The sequence below is a fragment of the Mchenga conophoros genome, linkage group LG3, assembly GCF_057382185.1.
Source record: "Mchenga conophoros isolate Kocher_MC1m ecotype Shallow Benthic linkage group LG3, M_conophoros_male_GT1.1, whole genome shotgun sequence".
Taxonomy (NCBI): Eukaryota; Metazoa; Chordata; class Actinopteri; order Cichliformes; family Cichlidae; genus Mchenga; species Mchenga conophoros.
Genome location: NC_140528.1, coordinates 39,682,780 through 39,699,173, shown reverse-complemented (window position 1 = coordinate 39,699,173; position 16,394 = coordinate 39,682,780). Strand labels below are relative to the sequence as shown.

At 41.7% G+C, this 16,394-nt stretch overlaps 1 protein-coding gene across 3 annotated transcripts in view; it reads left to right on the top strand.

Annotated features, from left to right (window-relative positions):
• Positions 1-16,394, top strand: part of LOC146578588 (kinesin-like protein KIF1C) — a 31,314-nt gene continuing 14,920 nt past the window's right edge. For all 3 annotated transcript variants that reach the window (XM_085259661.1, XM_085259652.1, XM_085259642.1), the window contains exons 1-4: positions 1-583; positions 14,770-14,895; positions 15,865-15,941; positions 16,079-16,157. In XM_085259661.1, coding sequence (XP_085115787.1) covers positions 14,790-14,895; positions 15,865-15,941; positions 16,079-16,157 — 262 coding nt within the window. In that variant the 5' untranslated portion in view covers positions 1-583; positions 14,770-14,789. The remainder of the gene's footprint in view (positions 584-14,769; positions 14,896-15,864; positions 15,942-16,078; positions 16,158-16,394) is intronic.

Genomic DNA, 16,394 nt, shown 5'->3' with positions numbered 1-16,394 from the left:
CCGCGCGGCCAGGCCACCGGCCAGCCTCTCCGCCTCTCTCCCCTTCTCTTCTCTCTCCTTTTCCTCCATTTTTCCGTTCAAACTCTCCGCTCACTCCCGGCTCGCCGCTCGAGGCCCGCTCCACGCGGACAGGAGCGCGAGGAGGCGGACTGACCACCGGATTAGCAACTTTTTCCAGCGACGGGCTGTCCCGGAGCTGCCGTGATTCACCGCCCCAGCAGCCAGCGGCGGGCCTCAACTTTCCCCAGCCTGGGCTCACCGGACGGTGACGTCAGCCCGGAGAAAAGTTGAGCTCGAGGCGCCGGTGCTGCCGTTATTCCCGGGAGCAGCTCCGGTTAGTGTACGCTGGAACTTTTCTGTGAGGCAGCAGCGCCCCCACCCAAATCCCTCCACCCCCACCCTCTCTGCCCGGCTGTCCCGGTACCGACAGGCCCGCACCGGGACCGGAACCAAGAGAGGCTGCTGCCCCGCGTGCCTTTGTTTGTTTATTTGTTTGATTTGACTGAAGGTGGGCATGGAGAGAGAGTGAGCGGGGCATCGTGTGGCTTCCACGAGACTCACGGTTTCCTCCGGTCCTGTACAGGTGAGTCATCTCCGGTAACGGGATCCAATCAGAGCGGAGCACACATAGTTATTAATGCTGTTATTATGACTGAGGTACTTTTACTGCACTTTTCCACCTTTATGTGTTATTAATCCATTTAAGTGTTAATTCTTCTTTTCATGTATTCATATTTTCAGTCATTTGTCGTTTTTATTCATTTGGAAAACAGATTCGGTTAGTTTAGAAGTTCAACTTTACAGTAAATAAAAGTTTAGAAACTTAAGAACAGTAAATACAAATAAACAACCTGTGGATTTAGTTCATTTCAACTCAGTTTTATTCATAATTTAAAGTGTGAGGGGTTTCTTGCCCCGCATGTTAAATGTCTTAGTTGTTCTAAATGTATTTTTCATTATTTTGAGCACAAATGTCTCCATTTGTTTCAAGCACAATCCTGTAAAGAATGCAAATCTCTGCGGATTTATGCATCTGAAAAGGAAGACCTGCTGATTTATTTCCTCTTGTTTTATTATAAAGTGAATAATGGGGCTGGAGTTAAGACTAAATGAGATGCATCACCTTGAAAGCGGCACCGTGTCTCAGAGTTAAAGCTGCCCGCTGATAATGAAAATGATAATCGTTTGCAGCAGTGCTCTGTGAAGGTCAGGCTGTGATAATCAGTGTCATGTTTTTTGGTATTCTTGGTATTCTCAGGTAATCTGCAGTTTTATTGCTAAATGGTAGTTGGAGCTCAATCTGTGCTAGAGAACATTTTCATTATTGATTAATCTGCAGATTATTTTCTCGGTTAGCTGTCTTGTCTGAATCAGATAAAGATTATCAGAAGACAAAGTCTGTGATGTCAGCAGGGATTGATGCAAAATATTAAACATTACATCATCAAATTATAACAAAAACTAAACTAAATCTACTTTAAACACATTTTCATTCATCAGAACGGAAGCCTGTATATAAAAGATGGACACAGCTACTGCGACATCGCCCACTGGTTTCTGGATCCAGAAGTGATGTCTGTCACTAGAACATATGCACCAACTTTTTCTAAACATTGGCAAAGCGGGTTTCTTCCTGTTCCTGCATTTCACAATAAAAGCCCTCAGATGCATTCCAGCACTTTTACACTCACCTAATTGGTCGCTTTGTGCACAGTGATGTAACAACAGCTTTATACCAGCTGTTGTTGAATAAGTGCTGCATAATCTGTAATTTGTATTTGTGTTAGAACTAGGGCTGTGCGATATGACCAAAATCTCATATCCCGATATAAGAATTCTATCGTCCGATAACGATATAAATCATAAAAATGTAACATTTTCTGTAAATTCTGTGAATCTCGGGCAGCTCGACTTGCGTGAAGTGTTTCCAGCTGGGCGTCGCGTACCTGGAGTCGAGTTTTTAACAAATGCATGAAACTACACATTTTTAGACATAAGTTGTAACGGCCGCCGTTTTTTTGTGAGTATTTATTACACGGCGTGCTGCGGGGAAAAGCCTGTTCTAACGTTTGAGTCTAAGATTTATTTTTTAGCACCTGGTGGCTCTTTTTTGCTTCTCATCCGTAAATAGTCTGCATCTTTCACGTGATGCAGTTTATTTTGAAAAGTCTCAACAGGATCTTGAGCTTTATTGTGAAAGGTTTATGTGGAAAATAAACAAGCGGACACGCGGTGGTTTTACCGTCGTTGCTAACGTACAACGCATAAAAACAGGCGCTTGTCCGTCCATAGTGTGGTTATATAAAATATAAGAGAAAGAGAGAACTTTAAGAAATGAATATAGCCACTACAGTGACCATCAGAAATATCAAAATAATGAAAAAATATTGCCGTAAACAGTTTATTTTGCGACACCACGAAACAAACGATAGCGTAAAATGAAACGATAGATGTTTTTATATCGTCATCCGATATATATCGTTATATCGAACAGCCCTAGTTAGAACATATTAAAATAATAATAATTTACACATTTAGACCAAGCTGAATAAAAAACAGATCTTTACACTGGTCATTGTGCATTATGTGAGTTTACATTAAGGTAATTTACATTAGCACAATGCTTCTGTGCATGCATGTGCATCGACACAAACATACAGATGATAGCTTATTTCATCCGTTCGCTTCTCAGAAACAAGGAAAGCTTGATAACTCCGAACTGAGATCCTGAACTGGTCGTTTGCTACAAGTCACTAAAGATACAGCTCATGTGACTCACTCTGTTCAGGTATTTACTTTGTATACACGGATTAAAATTGTCTAATGTTCATCATACAGTGTAAAGCAGTTTCTCTGGGAATACATCTTTGTTTTAACGTGTTTTATTAACACAAAATAACAATGTTAACATTTGTCAGGCCTTTGTTTACTGTATCTACATCAGCCTGAGGGGGAAAAACGTTGCCCTCATCTGCTTTTGTCAGTCCTTCATTTTCATTTGTGATTAGTCAGTTACTGAGTCAGTTTCCAAACAGCCGCTAATATAATGTTTCTGCATTGAGAAATCACAGCTGAGGCTCGTGTTTCCAGTTTCTCCGTGCCGCTCAGTCCTGCGCCGAGATGATCCAGGTGATCAGTCGGGGCTGTCTGCGTGCTTTCAAGTGCATTTCTCAGCTTTTATTTTGAAACTTGTGTTTACTAAACTGCCAACAAACCGGCTCTTTCAAAGAACTGCCTTTTATCTCAGCCTCAGGTTGTTTACTCACCGTTACATCAATGTCATAGCTGTTCATGTGACCATAAGTATGTGGACGAATGGACTTACTTCATCCCAGAAGCGGGAGCGTTAATCTGCTCATTGTTTACAGATGTAGTCGGCTTAAATCCTGCTATTACCTGCTGAACTTTGCCCTCAGCATGAGCACAGGTGTGTCCACATACTTCTGGCCCCGCAGAGTTCAGCATATTGAGACTCTCCTCTGCCGCTGCTCATGTCGGCCTCGCTAAAGTTAGCCCAGGAGGCTAAAGCATTTCTCAGCTGGCATCTGAGCTATCTCTGTGTGTGTGTGTGTGTGTGTGTGTGTGTGTGTGTGTGTGTGTGTGTGTGTGTGTGTGTGTGTGTGTGTGTATTTTTAGCTGCATGCTGTTTGAATTCTGCTCTGACGTTATTGGGTAACGCCACAAAACCTTAAACAAACCGTCTCCTCCTCATGTCAGAGTGTGGATATCTATCTTTGTTTGTGGTTTAGATGAGGGAAATGAGGACTATTTCGCTGGTCCTCACTGTCTGAGAGAGGAAGTATACACATGTCAGAGGCTGGGTGGTGCTTCTCAACCATAGACTGTAGATAAAAGATGGATGTAGTTGTATGTATTCAACCTAATAGGTCAAATGTAGATTTTTGAGGACTTCATCTGAGCTTTTTATCCTTTGCTGTCTTGGTGTTTGATGACTGAGGGGAGGACCTGATGGAGAAACTGGTGACTTGTCAGATCCTCCACCCTAAATCTTCACTCCTTTCCTTCACACCTCTGTCATCCTGTTTGGCTCAAACCAACGACTAAGACCATAAACTCATCAGAAATGTTCATGGAGCTCAGAGTTCCCTCACTTTATATATTTAAAGGTAATTTAATTAAAAATAATCTGTCTTTCCAAAAAAAAAAAGTTTTTCCAAAGTCTGTGGGTAGTAGAGGTGGGAATCACCATACATCCCACGATACGATATTCCTACAATACTTAACGCACGATACGATATTATTGCAATTTTTAAAAATATTTTGCGATATTCAGATTCTGTACATAAAGGTAAACTTTATCAATATTCATTTTATCTAATATCAAACACTCCGTCTTTCTCTCATTTCAGTTTTATTGTTGACAAACTGAACGGTTTGTATTACAGTCTAGTCCAACTTAACTGAATGCAACCATCTGGTACAATTATAGCTATTTATGAAAACTATGCAGCCCCTTCAGCAACTGAAGAATTTGAAAGTAAATTAAAACAAAATAGAATTTTACATTAAATAAAAAAGTTTTAAACTTAATTAAAATAAAACATGTCTTAAATTAAAATAAGTAAACCGTCATGTTTATTGATGCCAAAAAAAAGTTAAACACATTTGGACAGTAAAGGAATGTCAGGGTTCTTGCTCAGAAAAAGGATCAACGTGCTCTGAAGTCAGAGCACAAAAACCTTTTTTTGTAACAAAATATCGATTTCTGCTGTCCCTGTATAGATACATTATTAGCAAGCGAAATATCACGATACTACGCAGTATCGATTTTTTCCCCCACCCCTAGTGGGTAGTTGTGTAAAATAATCGTGACCGAAAATGTTGTTTATGATTTTGGCCTCCACAGACTGTATATAAAAGATGGATGCATTGTTTTGATCAGGCGACTATTTTCAAAATAAATAGGTTATTTTCAAAATAAAAGCTCCAGGACATTGCAATTGAACAGAAGTGGTTCTTTACAACTCTTTAAACTCCAATCATCAAACACTACTGGGATGCTATAATGCTGTGAAATTTCAAAATAAAAGCCCTCTGGTAGTTTAACGAGTTAATGGGTATGTTTTAAGAGACAAATCTTAAAAACTCAAAAGCATGTTGTTTAGGTCTTTTCATCATTTCATGTTTTTTGATTAACTTCTCAACCACCGTCTCCATTCAGGTTTTGTAACCAAACTATTCACCTCCAGCTTTTCAGCTGAAAGCTGCAGACCGAGTCTGCCATAACAACAGTCTCACTGCAATTTCTCCACAATTTATAAAGTAAAGTTTGGGTTTTTTTCCCCAGACCAAGAACAGCACATTTCAGTATTTCCTAACAAAGAAAGAAGAAAGCAAAATTAAACTAGTTTTTGAAAAAAGTTTTTGTGACCCCAAGCGTTCCCTCGCTGAGTTGTCTTACTGTTAACCGTTCCCTGGAAACAGCAGGATGCTTACAGGGAACATTTGATAATTCTTCTTTGTCGGTTTGCGGTCAGAAAGTTGAAATGGTTCCTGAAAGCTTCAGATCACAGTCAGAGTCAAGCTCATTAGTCACCACATATACGATACACATAGAAACTGGGAGGAGTGACTGGGAAACCGGAGACTGCAGGTGGATGCTGGGGCGGAGGAGGGGTTAAAAAAAGCAGTAGGATCTGCCTAACCTGCAGATCCTGCAGGTTACACCAACACTGGGAGGGTGTTTGGTGGAGAGGCAGGAGCTGTCTGTGCAAACAGCTGTTTGTAATGTAGTGAAAGAAATGAGCTGCAGCACTGACGATGAGCACATGCAGAGTTTATTTAATGCAGTCTTCTAGGAAACGTGCTGGATTGCCAAATAGAGTCGTTCCATGCATGTATGAGTGTTGTGTTGCAAGAGTTGAAACATCACTGGTGTTTTCAGAACTCTGGTCCTCAATATGAGGCCTGCAGACCAATGGTGGCCCCGCCAAACATCCACATTATGTAAAGCAGCACAACATGAGACTGAAGGAGAGTCTCTCTTCAGGTAAAGTTCTTCTGTTTGAGCCGTCACCAGTCTAAACCTTCCTAGCATAAACAAATTCATGTGGCGTTAAGAAATACCGCCTCACTCATGGTGACACCATCAATCAGTACAAAGCTGACAGCCACCAGCCTGAGCCAGCATTATTGTCTGAGCAGACATTAATCATACGCACATGACATCCTAAAACTGGCACTCATTCAACATTTTTGCAGCAGAGCGTCACTGCTGCTGGTTTCTGATGGAAACAAATATGGCTGCAGCGGATTGTGGAGGTGATTGGAGATCAAGCATGAGCCTGACTGCAAAGCGGTAAAGTTCAGCCTCCTCCTGCCCACCTGTGTTTACAGGTTTCCTGCTTCTTCTCTTAAATCTCTAAACTTGTTAACCAGCAGCTGTTCCCAGGTAATCCGATTACTGATAAGGACCACAGAGAAGAGAAAAGCTCTTTTATGAAGACTGAACACTGAAACACCATTTAGATGTTTCCTTATTCATATGGAGAAGAGAAAGTTTGAGGAAAAGAAAGAAAACTAATGATTGCCGAAGCTTAATTTGTGTTGATGACTTTTAGTCTGATCGGATAGAAAAAAATGATGCTTCAGTTATGATGTTTGGACTTGTTTTTCCTCTGAACAGACATCAAACTGCAACCTGACAAACAGGACAGGATGTTTGCTGCAATTAGTTAATGACTTTATTTGGTTTGTCCCATTTCCTGTTTTGTCTTCTTCTGTCTGAGGCTGTTGAAAGCTGGAGTCTTAAACTACAAATGTTGTTGTGTACATATCAGGCTGGGCTGCTCCGCTGCTCCATTTTAAACTTAAAGTGAAACTCATGTTGCTCTGTGGAAGAAACTTTGAAACCAAACTGTTCCCAGATGGCTGAACTGGTTTCAGCTTCATCTTTCTGTCAATCCGGCTCAAACTGACCTGCCACAACCTGTCGGGGAGTGAGTCTGGGGCTTTTAGAGAGAGGGCTGGTTTTATAACATAAGACCAAAGGAGAAAAGTTTGCAAAAAAGGAATGCAAGCATTAAAAGCTTTCTTTGGATCGTCTTGTTTTTATAGTCATTAGAAGCCAGTGGTTCTATATTTAGATTCGTTGCACAGCTGTAATGTCAGAGTAAAAGGACCTGTTGTTTTGATTCAACTCCTCAAACATCAGGACTCAGTGCTGTTCTCTCTCATCTGCAGGATTTATGCCTATGTTGGACCAACAAATAAAGCCATGTAAATAGAAGCCCTTTAGCTTAGTGCAGCTTTTTGAAAGTGTTTGAGGCCTGATGGAAGATGGAAGTCATTGACTAGTACTGACTGTAAACTGATGTATTCATGACCAACTAAAATCATAGACAGTTATGAAAGATGCCAAAGCTACCATGTTGGATTGTTGGAGTCGGAGCTGATTGTATTTGGTTGAGAAGGTGGTCATCAGCCATCTTTGTTATCAGTCAGGATCACAGCTGCTACTTAGTGTTAACTAGCATCCATCCATCCATCCATCCATCCATCCAGTTCAGGGGTCAGGGGAGCATTGTAGCCTCTCCCAGCAGTCATAAGGGAGAGGCAGGCTGTGTTGAGGCAATTTCACCTAACAATACCGGAGCTCAGAGTCTTGGACAGCTTGTGCAAAGGTCATTGTTTATTCTGTAAAGTTGGAAATCGCAACGTGGAAGTCTATGGGGACTGAATCACTTTTTGGAGACTGCCTCAAGTGGCCACTAAAGAAACTGCAACTTTGTTTTCCTGCTCTTGGGGAGTTTGATGAGTCTGACTGTGTGTAAGTGTGAGGCTTTCATTATCCACGCTGAGTCTGCACTGTTAATATCTCCCACTGCACTGAAAGCAGCACGGGGTTCCAGGTCATGTGACCAGGATGCAAAGCCAGCTCTGATCAAACAGTGTAAAAGGTTTTGTGCAAACTGGGCGTCGAGTGCAGCCGATGGCTATCTTTAGCTTTCTGTGTGTATATGTTACCATAGGACGTGTGTGTGTGCGGTATGAAGACCATTCATTATCACATTCCTCCACAGAGGCCGGCACATGGGAGCGGAGCTGTGGGAGTCTGAACACATGACTGTCAGATGGTGATGATGTCTTTACAGCAGATTAATAATCAACCCGTGAGATGTTTTTCTCTGCAGGATGATCCCACAGAAAACTGAACGGTGTCCTTTAATCTGTGAAGTTTTTTATGGAAACAGTGTTTATGAATAAACTTCAGTAGAGTGAAGAAATCCACACGTTTCCAATTTACTCAGGGTTTAATGTCTGAAGTTAATCGAGCATAGATGAAAACAGCCACTCGTTGCATGTGCAGAAGTCACCTGAGAATCTGTCAGTTTTTAAGTTTTCTTCAGTATCACATTAATAAAGTGAACTGTGTCCTTACATTTTGACTTCACTGCATAGAGGTGCTGTTCAGGCCTCATTCGGCTTTGTTTAAAGTGGTTTTTTGGATCATTTCTGTCCTGCTTTACATGAAGACGTGTTTAGTTACTGGCTAAAGTTTGCATTTGTCCTTCACTCAGTGATCTGAGGAGACTGTGCACGGTGGAAGGAGTTTGTTTCCTGTATGCTGAGCTGTCATGTTGTTGTTTCAGGGTGTCACAGCGATATTGCAGCTGTGACAAACACAGAGATGCGTTTGTGCAGGTCCTCGTTTAAAGGACTACAGAGTCTGAATCAGGATGTTGGAGGGGTCAAAGTGTATTGACAGCAAGGTTTACCTGAGATGTGACGTTGGGGGAGAGCTGGCCTCCTGCTGCTGTTACCACTGTGACTCCCAGCATCCATCACTCTTGGTTGGCCTGAGCTCCACTCCTGCGAGTCCATACCTATCAAGTTTTTGATAAATGTTTAAGAAAACCCCTACAGTCATTCTTTAGATGTTTTTTGAGGGAACTGATGACAGCAGGGACCTGAAATTTTGCATGTTTCCCACTAAAAACTGATTTTTTTCTTCTGGAAGATTTCTTGAACCCCTGTGAAGGTTATGTTGGAGGCTTCTGATCCAAATATTATTCTGGAGTTCAGATTGAGATCAGATTTGACTTTTTAAACTAAAAAGTTGTATGTCTTGAACTTGTTCACCAAAGGCTCACTTTTACTCACCTTCAAGTCCCACTCACACTGACCTCATAGTAACCACCTGTTGCTAGGGGAAAATGTGCATGCCCCAGCTGTGTGTGTGTGTTGCTGACTGTCTCCAGGCTTGTGTGACTTTGGCCTTACTCGTCCTACAGCACACAGCAAGTTTACTGACTGTGTTTACTGACTGTGTTTACAGACGACTGCTCCTTTTATTGATTTCTCTTGCTGAGCGTCCTTTCCCTTACGTTCTTGCTGTTGTTCAGAAAGCCGAGTCTCTCTAAGGTTACCTGGGAGCGCGCAGGTAGCGTGAGCAGGTAAACACAAGCGAGCGCGGGACTTTTCCATTTTCCCGTCAGTCACTTGAACTCTTGTTATTGGTGAAGTTTCCCAGGTCGTGTTTATATCTGCAGATGCAGTTTCGTGTTTCAGGCTGAGATGGTTATCGTCACATGACGCCATCAGAGAGGCATCCGATCGCCTCACGTTCGTCCTCCTTTCTTTACCACCTTTGTGTGAAAACTTGTCTTTGAGTCTGAGCTGCTGCTTCAGTGCAGAGAGAGACAGATGTTGAGCCTGAGACGGATTCTCTGCAAGACTGCGGCTGCCTCTGTTTCCAGACTCCTGCTCATGTGGTGTGACTCTGTGTGTGTTGTGTAATTTCTGTCTGAGTTCGCTCTGTCTCTGTCTGAGAGGTAGCTGATTGGCTGGCAGACGATCCAGCTGGTTTAGCTGTGAGATTAAAGGCGAGAGCTGCAACAACGAGCACGGCTGGATGTTTTTTCCCGTGAAGCTGGAAACCTCTTTGTTTCCCTGCATGTTTAAACAGCTGGTTAGTCTGTCCAACAGCAGCTCGACCAACCGGGCCTGTTCCACCGCAACACTCTGAATCACTCCCTCTGTGTGTGTGTGTGTGTGTGTGTGTGTGTGTGTGTGTGTGTGTGTGTGTGTGTGTGTGTGTGTGTGTGCTGGGATGCCTGTGGCGTGAAGTCAGCGTTTCTGCCGGGCTCTATGGTATGAAGGCTGCTTGCTCACCTAGAGACACACACACACACACACACAATCCAGTATCTGTGTCCACCATCTTGTCTGTTAGCAGAGTAAACACACACACACACTGTAGTTGCTGGTCTGTGTGCATGCTGCATTCACTGTCCCCTTACAGCAAAGGACATTTACAATCATTAGGAGTTCAGTTTAAGTCATTAAAGTTTAAAATAACTCACATCTGTTCACATCTGTCTGTGATCAGCTGTTGGTAAAGGAGAAACCACGAGAGATCAACAATAATCTTTAAATGAGTTAATTAATTATAATAATTAATTAATGGTGTTGACAGGCACAAAATATGTACATTAAAAATGTCAAACAAATATTATCACTGGAAATTTTAAATAATGAAGAATGAAATAAAGTATTAGGAAAGTAATACCAGATATTACTGTTTAAAAATTGTAATTGAAACTGGAACTCGTTTATTTAAAAGGGCAAAAAAAATGTATGTGAAAAACCAAAAATTATTACAAATATTGAAAAATATCTTGAAAATGAATAATTTAATGTCACAAGAAATGTCAGAGCAGTCTAAGAAATGTTAAGAAAATGTAAATAACGTGTCTTACACAGGAAATAAAGGATGTTTTAACAAAGTAACAAAGTAAAAGGAAATTTTCTATAAATAAAAGATAATATAAAAAATGTAGTTTTTTAATTGTGAAAATTGGAAATCCCTTAGAATTTCTTATATTATTTTTTAAATTAAAATGAAAATTTTTATTGTAATATTGATAATAATAATAATAATATTACAATTTCAATACATTTAAAAATAGAAAATAAAAAAGCTTTATATAAAAGGTCATAAAACATTAAAAACGTTTGCAAAAACAGAAAAATCGTAAAGTATAACATAAAATCATTTAAATGTAGGGTTGCATGTAGGGTTAAAAAGTATTTAAAGAATTAATACAAAGTCAGAAGCAGAGGTGCTGCAGATGCTGCAGATGTTGATGTAGCTGTGTGGAAATGTGCAGCGAGACTGACGGTGCTGATCAGAGCGATGATGTCACAGTGTGTGTGAAGAGCTGACCACGATTTGAGGACCATTGCCTGCGTTTGTAAATGGCGTCTGGATTTGTGATGCTTGAGGAAACTCGTGATGTTTCATATTAATAATGATCACATTACTCAAACAGAAAAACCTGTAAAACCTGATCACAGAGTTAAATAAAACTGGCTTCAGACTGAGCCTGAATAAAAACAGTCCAGCCTGAAAGGAGCTTGTTTGAGGTTTATTAGTTGTTTTCCTGCCGCGTGTGTTTAAATAAATGACACAACTGTAGCTTTCATAATGTTGAGCTGCTCTGTGTTTAGTGTTAAACATTCCTACGTGTTTGCAGGTTCCACCATTTGAAATAACACTTAAATATGTTTTTAGATCTTTTTTTTAATCATTTTCATCGCTTCATATTTCCTCTCTTATTCAGGACTGATTACATCATTTCTGAGCATTTAACCAGTGCAGGCAGCAGATAAATATCAGCCACAGACGTCAGTGGATGTTATCGCTGGCATTTCTAATAACTGACGAGCATTAAAGTTTGTGAAATATGAAAGGGGACAAATGTGTGGGGGTTTCCATGGTTTAAAATTTGTGTCAGCAGAAAGAATAACAAACGCGGTCGTAGTGACGACTGATTTGTTGTTTGCTATATTTCACACAAGGAGAGAGAAGAAAAAGTGAAACGATGTTTTTGTTGCTCTTTAATGCCGTCCTGTTGTCCCTGTGAAGAACTTGCTGCCAGCTTTGCTTCAGTATCTCCGGGTTTGATCTGAGAAGCGTCACCTCTGTGCTATGAGATTAAAGGCTGAGATGGAAATGAAATCAAAACCGCAGCAGATCAAATTTACAGCAGGAATGTCAAACAAACTTGAAGTAAAACCGTCCGTTGGTCCTCGGAGTCGCGCTCTGGTTTCATCAGTCTCACTTCACTGAGACGACACACAAAGATGATTCGCTGCTGCTTTGGTTTAAACATGTGTGATGCTTCAGTGCAGTCAGCAAAGGCAGAAGTTGGGCACCGCTTCATTTGTTTCTTTGCATGAGCATCCCCATACTGACATCTCACTCAACCACAGAGGAAACAAACCAACCTGATCTGAGACAGGACGTCACAGAGACCCAACAATCGATCCCCCGATTCCTGCGCTACACACTCCAACAAAGTCTTATCGTCATTAATGTCGCTCTTATAGTTTTTTATTTAATGTTGAGGAGTTTACGCGTAAGCAGGGGGAAAGGTGTGTATATCAGGGACTAGTTTTAGTGGCGGATTAATCCGTGTTTGTTTCTAAACCTGCAAACGAAGCTGTAGTGTTATGTTTCACTATTTTCCTGAATCAAAAAGGGAACAAGATACAGACAGAGTTAGGTTTACTCGATAGTGAGGCCAGGATTGTACTCAGTTAAATGTACTTCCGAGGGTGGTTTCGTTTTTTTATTTGAATAAATTGTTCAGTAAAATCAGGAATTCATTCACACACAAGCGTCTCCAAAGATGGAATAAATGCACTGATGTTTATATAGCGTGCCTTTCAACTTCATTTAAGCACTCGAGGCTCGTACTTACTACAAGATTCAGTCACTTATTCATACAGACATACAAACATTTTTCTGTTTTATTCTAACATTCACACACTCGGGTGGATGACTCTGAGACAGCTCTGGGTTCAGAAAATTGACCATGGAGGATTTGACATGTAGGTTGGAGGAGCTGCTCCACCACCTGAGCCACACCTGTTTGGCTGATGTCCATTGATGTTCACTAGTTCACTCATTTGCTATTGTGAACGGTGCTGTTGGAGCTACCACACAGTTAGTCCTTATATATTTTGTAGGTGGGTGGTGAAGGGGCCTAAAATGCTCTGGTTGAAGCTGGAGTCTGATTGGAGGACAGGGTGGAGGTAGAGCAGATCGTCCACTAGTTGAAAGGTTGGTGGTTCGATCCCTGGCTACTCCAGCGTGTGTGCCAAAGTGTCCTTGGGCAAAATACCGAAGCATTAGTTGCTCTGTGTGTTTATCGAAGTGTTAATGTGAGGTTAAAAGTGCTTAGAGAAAAGCACCTGTGTGGAAGAGACTGGTACTCAGGCACTGGATTAGAAAGCACTGTGAAACACATACTCAGAGAAACTGAACATTTTTCAGCAGACACTCTCCTTAAGCCTCAGAACGAACTAAAATGCGCTTGCTGTGGATTCATGTGAACTCTGAGCTGAACCAAAGGTTGTTTTTTCAGAGGAGATGTCCACGCTGTAGCATCACGGTGCAGTCGTGTCGCGTTTCCGTGGTTAATCAGTGAGACGACTCCTCTACCAGAGGATCACACACTTTTCATCCACGTCAGATAGTTTTCTCTATAAAACAGTGAAGCGATGGAAACATTAAGTGCTCAGGACTTCCCCGAGTCGCCGCTCAGTGAGCTTATGTTGGAATGTCAGTCATGTGATTATTACAGACCGCCGAGGACGAAATTATAGAGCAGCCGCACACACGTGCTAACACATCAACACCAGCAGACCAATCGCAAACAGGCTGATGATCATCCCACTCTGATAGATGATTGACTGTCAGATCAATAACCTGCTCACTGTTTAACAGACCTCACGCACACACACACACACGCACGCGCACACACACACACACACGCGCACACACACACACACACACACACACACACTGACTGTAACAGTATCTGATGAGGTTCCTTCCCACGAGAACCCGACTGGAGTGTAAAAATGCCCGAGGCGAGGGAGATCGGCATACACTGGCACACAAAGAGACATAAAGGTTTGGGAAAAGGAGGAACAATAAAAAGGAAAAAAGTAGGAAAACGGGTGAAAAAGAGCCTCGTGGAGACGAGGAAGAACAGGAATGTCAAGAGAGGGGAAAGAATGAAGGGAGGAGCTTAGGAGACGCTAATGAAAGGGGGAGAGAGGAGGAAACATTGTTTGAATGCTTCGGATGAGTTAGAGGTAAGAAAGACGAATAAAAGCACGAGAGAAGCTGGGAAACAAAAGCATAACGAGAAAGGGAAGAGGAGAAAAGCAGAAAGATGAATAGAGGAAGTAAGAGTGCATTAACAAGAAAAGGAGGAAGAAAAGGAAAGATGGAGATGAATGGGAGAAGATAAGAAAGGCAGAAACCGTAAAACAGAAAAGAGAAGAAAGAAAAGAAAAGGCAGTTTAGAGAGTCGAGGAAAACTTAAGGACGAGGGGAAAAATAAGCGGTGAGGACTATATGAAAACTGTATGGAAGAGGACAGAGAAGAGAAGGAAAGGAAAAAAGGATGACGGGGGAATGGAAAACTGAGGACTGGAAAAAGAAGAGGAGGGAAAGAAAAGAGCGGGAATGAGGAAAAACCCGGCTCGTAAAATGAAGGGAGGAGTGCTGGGAAAGAGGAGGAAAAGTGGTCTGAGCAGCCTGGAGGTCCATGGAAAAAATAGATATTAAAACCACAATAAAAACAGTAGAAACACGACTAAAGGATCAGCAGAAAGACACTAAAATTGACAAAAGTAGTGAAGAAACCCTCTGTGCTGTGTGATTTGGATTTTGTTCTGTATGTTTATGACGATTTTTTTAAACCGTGCTTTCTCATTGGCTGTCCTCAGGTGGTGGGCGGAGCTGAAAAATGGCGGGTGCATCAGTGAAGGTGGCGGTGCGAGTCCGCCCGTTCAACTCCAGAGAGACAGGACGCAACGCAAAGTGTGTGATCCAGATGCAGGGAAACACCACCTGTAAGAATGACACACACACGTTCTGTCCTTTAGGATTTGTGGGGCCCCTCGCTGAGACACTAACCTGAAGACGTCCTCACAGGATCTGAAACATACAGACGTCCTCAAAAAGATAAAGAAAGAAGAACAAATAAATTAGAAACCATAGAAATATATCACAAAGGTTTTTAGATAACGAGAGGCCTGTCACTGTCCTCATAATAAGACACAGCATGATGAGGACACACCACTGGCTAAGAGAACAGAGTTTTTATGATCACCATCTCATTATGACGTAATGAGGATTTTTATTGTGACCTTGAATCATAAGCTGTGTATAACATGGATATAGCCTCTACACATATTAAAGCCTCAGGTGTAGCATTGTGGCAGCACCCATGTTGGTGTTTTGGAGGTCAATCTTCTGTCACGAGCGTTAATGAAGTTAAAACTGACCTTCAATTTAAATGCTGTGAACCTGCTCGTCGCAGAATTAGCCATGACATCACTGTGACATCACTTTAATGTGACTAAAGAATAAAAAAGTCCCTGAACTGGAATAGAAATAGCAGCATTTAGCTTGAAGCTAACAGTCACTATTGATTTTAATAAATAATGCTGATGCTCTCCTTACCTAACCTTTCTGTGGGTTAGGGGCTTTTATGGCCTCAACGTTCCCATGGGAACGTCATGTGACGTCTGATCCTATTGCTGCATAAACTGACAGACACACACAGGCTGTTTATTAATAGACTTTGCTGCAGCAGGGCTGTTATTAGCAGCTGTGTGTCCATCTGACAAATACTTATATGCAGAGCCCGTCATATATTCTGTGAATGCTGGGAGTGGTCACATGCGGTTATCCCCACTTCAGTAGTGACACTTTGTTGCCTCCACATTTGAAAGTGAGGAGAAAAGAAATAAAACTGGAGTGTGTCCACAGACTTCTCGTCATGCAGTGAAGGTTGTTTCTTTTATGATTCTTTCCAGGCATCTCCAATCCCAAACAGCCCAAAGATGGAGCCAAGAACTTCACCTTTGACTACTCTTACTGGTCACACACAACGGTGATAACACACTCTCTCTGTCTCACACACACACATACACACACACACACACACACACACACACACACACACACACACAGAAAACATCAATAGTATAACCCAAAATCAGTGATAACAGTGTGTTTGTGTCCCTGCAGCCCGATGACCCCGGCTTCACCTCTCAGACACAGGTGTATAAGGACATTGGAGAGGAGATGCTGCTGCACGCCTTCGAAGGTAAGCCTGAACGCCCTCTCAGAGGTCAAAGAAGAGCCCAACCTCTATTTGCTATAATGGAAATATTTTTTTTATTAAATTCTAAATTATTTTGGCGGTTTCGGTCCTCCACAGTCCAGCTCCAACTATGTAGCTAATGAGACTAATGGTGACCAGTAACAACGCTGATACTTGTTACTCTACTGATACTGATGTGTAAAATGATACTGTTGTTGCTGATGATGATGCTGATCATGA